Source organism: Trichoplax adhaerens, genomic scaffold (assembly GCF_000150275.1).
Source record: "Trichoplax adhaerens TRIADscaffold_1 genomic scaffold, whole genome shotgun sequence".
Lineage (NCBI taxonomy): Eukaryota > Metazoa > Placozoa > Uniplacotomia > Trichoplacea > Trichoplacidae > Trichoplax > Trichoplax adhaerens.
This window is the reverse complement of record NW_002060943.1, coordinates 3,166,569-3,172,427: the sequence shown is the minus strand read 5'-3', so window position 1 is coordinate 3,172,427 and position 5,859 is coordinate 3,166,569. Positions and strand designations below refer to the sequence as shown.

The 5,859-nt window shown below is 33.5% G+C and overlaps 1 protein-coding gene across 1 annotated transcript; it reads right to left on the bottom strand.

The window, feature by feature from the left end:
- Window positions 1–1,258: 1,258 nt before the first annotated feature.
- Window positions 1,259–5,440, bottom strand: TRIADDRAFT_20283 (uncharacterized protein; the record flags this gene model as incomplete). Its single annotated transcript, XM_002107733.1, has 8 exons — window positions 1,259–1,549; window positions 1,774–2,001; window positions 2,109–2,215; window positions 2,325–2,505; window positions 2,693–2,916; window positions 3,005–3,165; window positions 3,617–3,918; window positions 5,324–5,440. 8 exons carry the CDS (start codon window positions 5,438–5,440, stop codon window positions 1,259–1,261), a joined length of 1,611 nt encoding a protein of 536 aa, XP_002107769.1.
- Between the last annotated feature and the right edge of the window lie 419 nt (window positions 5,441–5,859).

Here is a 5,859-nt window from a genome sequence, read left to right as displayed (position 1 = left end):
ACGTTTCTCGAGATTGATTCATCATCTTTCCCGTAAGCTGCTCTATAAAGCACTGTAAAGCGTTAAGCCAAAATTATAACTTTTCTATGCTTTACTAGCTACGTAGTGGACGAATACAATCAAGTACTATGATAGTTACATCTACTGCATACTGCACACTAAAGTATATACCTTTACTATTAAAATAAAAAGCATATCTTTTCCGAACGATTATATCTATGGAGTGCAGTACAGCATACAAAGGTAAATAATTAACTACCTCCAGGTTACAGCATAATTTAAATATGCTTCTCAACGTAGTATTTATGAGCAAGTGCGAACTGTAATAGCCTATCCTATACCTGACATTGCACTCATTACATTAAAAGTTATTATGTGTTCTAGAATACTGCTAAATAAAGCAGTGGTTTATCGATATGAGCAAAGCTACTGTCGATGGCTGTATCAAAAATAGAAGAAATTAAAAACATCATTATGTACGAGCATACTATGAGAAGATTTCCTTCAAATCTCATTACTTGATGCGGAAAAAATACGATTAACAGTAAATTACGACTTTGCCCTAAATACGTGCAACATAAAAGCTTGAAGGCGATACAGTAAGTACTAGCATGCAGTACTGTAGAAAAGCATCAACTTACCTTAAACTTGAATCTCTACCCGCACGTAAGAAGATTTAATTTGATTTGTAAGGCGTTAAGATGACGTGAATTTTAATAAACTTTAAAATCTTATACTAGTTAAGAATAGTAATGTGCAATGGAACTCCTTTTTTTGAGCTTTCAATTTATTAAGATAGCAATCAGTGACAACTAAATTTATAGCAATAGAAAACTTCTGTCTCTATTACTTTGCTTTGTTGATCATTCTATTTCAGATATTTCGTTCTACAAGACACACTGTCAGTCTTACAAGCAAATTTTACTATTATTCAGGGTGATAATAATGTTACTACAACCGTAATATTCTTTCCAAACAGTCTCTTAGTTCAAAAATGTTAATGAACCTATTTTGATCTTTACTATACTGTGTACGTACAATTAAGCTGCTAACTACGTTGACAGTTAATAATGCAAAGGTCTGATAAGATAACGTCTTATAACATAATCTAAAAAAGTTGTATGCCGCCGAAATGATATTAAAATAGTTACAGTTATAATTATCTAATGAGCATTTTCGATTTGTATGATTGCCTTCGGACTACTTAATATCTTCTTTGTGTATTAGTTAGCAAGAATTGGCTAATTAATAAACGTGATTACAGATTGTTTTGCTTCTCAAGCTCTTTCCTTCGAAGCTCACGACGTAATATTTTGCCACTCGTTGATTTTGGAATCTTTTCTAAAAATTCTACTCCTCCACGTAATTTCTTATGAGGGCCTACTTTACTAGCCACATAATCCATAACCTCTTCCTCGGTTATGTCACCACATTTAACGATGAAAGCTTTAGGTAATTCACCGGCTTCAAAATCTGGAACGCCGATAACAGCGGCATCGGCGATTTTAGGATTAGATATTAAAATACCCTCAAGCTCCGCTGGCGGCACCTATAAATATGTACATTTACAAATTACATCCTTAATAATGTACCTTAATATTCCATTTTACATTATATCTATGTCTCTTATTTTTATTTCGTTTTCTCTAAATGTATCCGTATAATATTATATAAACCTCTAATCAGAATGTATATACAATTATACTATCAAATTAGTAAATTAAACTTTAAATTAATATTGTATCTACTGTACGAGATATATACGCGTATTACCTGAAATCCTTTATACTTGATTAATTCTTTCAATCGATCAACAATATAAAACTTCTTATCCTCGTTATAATGTCCAATATCGCCAGTGTGTAACCAACCATCTTTATCGATGGTATTGGCAGTCGCTTCCGGATTGTTGAAATATCCTTTCATTACTTGCGGTCCTTTTATGCATAATTCTCCGTCTTTTCCAGTTCCTAATGACTCACCAGTTTCTACATCGACAATCTAATATAAAAATTGAATAGAATATAAATAATTGTGTGTAGGGCATGACGTTATCTACGAATATGCCATCATTCATATCGCTAAAATGACTGAGTGTTGGATATAACCTTAGCAAGTGTATTAGGTAAGCAATGTCCTATCGATCCTTGTGATGAATCTCCATCTATTCTTCTTACAAGATGAGAAACAGGACTTAGTTCAGTCATTCCAAATCCTAAACCCCGTAGATAAATATAATAAACATTATTAATTACTCATATACGAGATTGTGCCCCATGGATACACACCGTTGCACCTCCAACTATCATCAATAAGTAGTCTACCGTACTTGCCTTGTCGAACAAGTTCCAAACCTAGTCGCTGCTTCACAGCTACACTAGTTTTTGCATCAAGTGGTGCAGCTCCAGAGATAGATTCTTTCATTGAGGATAAATCGAAATTTTCAATTACTGGACTTTTAGTTAAGAGTATATAGATTGGTGGAACCAAATTCGCGTATTTGATCTAATATGTTTAGTACATATATCGATAAATTATTTTCAGCTTTATCGCAAATGGATCATATTTACTCATTACGGATTTTATTAAAGGATGATTAAAATGGAGGCAAATTTTAGTCTAATATTTTCGCTTTTAACCTCAACTAATTGATATCCCTATACTTTGAGTGGGTTGTTTAGTATCGAATTACCTTATATTTTTCTATAGAATTTAAGAATACTTGTAGATCGAATCGTAGCATAGAAACCAAATGTCCGCCTCTGGAGAGGGTCCCTGCCAGCACAACTGTGAATCCGTAGATATGATACCAAGGTAGCAATCCTAGATTTGGTCCATCAGGTTTGAATATCGAGAATTCTGGAGTCAGAAGCTGGATTATATTGCTGCAAAGGTTGCGATGCGTCAGCATAACACCTAGTTAGAACAGAAAGTACACAGTTATAATCAATTATTAGCAAGAAAAAGACATTTTCAGTAAGCTTAAAATTTAGTATTGAGAAACCTTTCGGAAGCCCAGTAGTGCCACTTGAATAGGGAATTAATACAACATCGTCAGGATCTGCCGATGGATCGGTCGCAAAGAGAGATCCGTCATCTTCTAAAAGTTTCTTGAATGGGGTTAAACCTTCAACTTCACCGAATACGTATGCCTCCTTGAAACCCCTAAAAGTAAGAAAATTTTTGAGATAATCATAAAAAATATGAATCGTTCATATTTAAAATAATTTATCTATTAACATGAAGAGACAGCATATACAGTATAGGTTCTGTCATCGAGATGCATACGCTCAGATAATTACATAATAAAAAAAACAATGTTTCAACTGTACCCCTCAATTTGTCACGATTGATAGATATAGTCAGTAAATTTTGGTTGGAAAATGCGTAAAAAATTGGTAATTTATCATGAAGGCTAATATTCAGAAAGTAAATTACTATATGAAAATCTAATAATAAAACTATTTCATTTTGATTAAGCAACAACGGCAATGGTTAAGAGGTTATTAACACTAATGTACTATATTGCAAGTACAGTGTAATATGTCAGGATAGCAGTTCCAATTAGGCGATAGCACAAAGTAACTATAATTTCAATAACAACAAATTTATTTACAGAGATTCTTTCGCCTTCATCACATTGGCTGCGTTACTTGGAAAACCCAAAATATAATTAGCACCAGACAGCTTAAGTTGTTTTATCAATTCTTCAGCGGAGTATAATGGGTTAACAGTTGTAGCAACACCGCCAACTGCAATAATACCATAGATTGCAACGGCAAATTCCGGTAAGTTAGGGCTATAAATTGCAAAGACATCCCCTTTTTTCATTCCCATCCTCAACAATGCAGATCCAAATCGTCGAATCATATCTAAAAGTTGATTGTAGTTTATCGTTCGATCACTATTAGCATCGGTCTGTAAAAGAAATTAAATTCTGTAATGCATCAGCTCGTAATTGCATCACAATAAATTCGTATACGCGTAAGTAGCTCAAAGAATGAAGATAAGCTTTCACTGTATTTGGAAATCCATTTTAGTAATGACGAATGAAAATTACTTTTACTATTATAATCTGTATGATAAACGGCTAGTATAATGCTAGCCAAGGATTTACTTGTCCATGTACTAAATCTATTGCCATACAGTACTACTATAATACACGAGTAAACGTAAGTAACCTAAAAAATCTATTTATGCAAGCTGCACTATATAATAACAACAAATAAATATTGTTGTCATCTCTAATCTAACTACTAGCTATGAGAAAAGAAATTTGATGTATTAATGAAATGCTTAAATCACTAAACAATATTACCGTTACTTTAGTTGAATTTAAACCATTATAAAATACAGAAAATCTATGATTTTATGCTGTAAAGACTGTCGAAATTATGACCCCTAGAGTGCCATATACTATCATAAATATGGAATATTTAGATAGCCTGTAGCTTTTAAGGATATCGTACAGTACATGGTTGCTTCTAGGCTACTTATATCATAAGCTATCCTGCATTGTTTAAGCAGAAACAAAGTTAGAAACTGATGGTGAGAAAAATTCTTGAAAATAAATACGCAAGCTGCACTATGAAGTATTTGGCAATTATAAGACTTTTGGCTCTTTTAGCTGTAGTTAGTATGGGGTAGTCGTTATCGCAAGATTTCAATAACAGCAAAAAGGGAGTAAAAGCAATAATGCCAAGTTACTGTAATATCGCTTGTGCTTTACTGCACCTATAAGGTACAGCATGCAACAATAGAGTGCCATGCATAATAAAGCTTAAGTTCGAAAATTTGTTAAAGAATTTCTTGAACTGCTAAACTAAGAGAACTACGAGTAGATCATATCAAATTCGATAGACTGCTTGGATGAAGGGCAGATGGCTTTTAAAATGGATTACTTGCATAGTACTATAGGGCTGTGTCACACACCACTAGTGACAAAGTAGTCTACACACGCCAATCCTTGCGGAGAACGCCACTTACTAACTTAAAGAGGCGAGATTAGTTATATCACCAACTAATTCAGTTCCAACAACCGAATACTATGGTATAATTATAGCGTCACAGATGATGTAGACGAGATAGTCAGAGATTTACTATCATTTATTACTGAAGGAATCTTGGCACCCAAGATTATAGTCTTCACAATTAAATATCAATTGAAAACTAGTTGACTATCTAACCGACTAACGAACTAAAAAGGAATCTTCACAAGCAATATTTAATATTACTCAATAATTATAATTAGGACGAGCTTACGCATCGTAACAGGCTGTAAGAAAGTAACAATTTACGACGATATTGTTGTCAACGAACTTACAATAGCGGGCTTTTCACCATATTCAGAAAAGTTTCTACAAACATATTCATATATGTTTGCATTTTCAGGTAGTTCAATATCAGGCACTGGACTACGAATAACAATTTCTGAGCTCATGACGATGCTATTGGTCGTTTTTATAGTATATAACGCCGATAGATTAAAACTTAGATCACCAAACTCCTCTTGCTAAAGTGAAGTGAAAAGCAAGAATTAGACTTCTACCGCTGTAAGGTCATGTATCGAGAATTGTCAATAGATTGAGTATTGACATATGCTACACAATGGGTGCTGGCCGTGTCTTGCAGTGTTATAATTTTTAATTGTAACTTTAAAGACTCAGTATTATTATTTATTCTTATTTTTTACCTAAATAAATAAGTACTATTACTCTCTATATCATGCCAGCCTATCGCAAGGCCCTAACTACAACACACTGTATTATTAAAGGGGGACTGTTTGTTTTAGTAGCAATGGAACGCTACCAGGGGTTATTGAGACTCAAGTTGCCATTTAATAATCTTGAAGGCAACGCA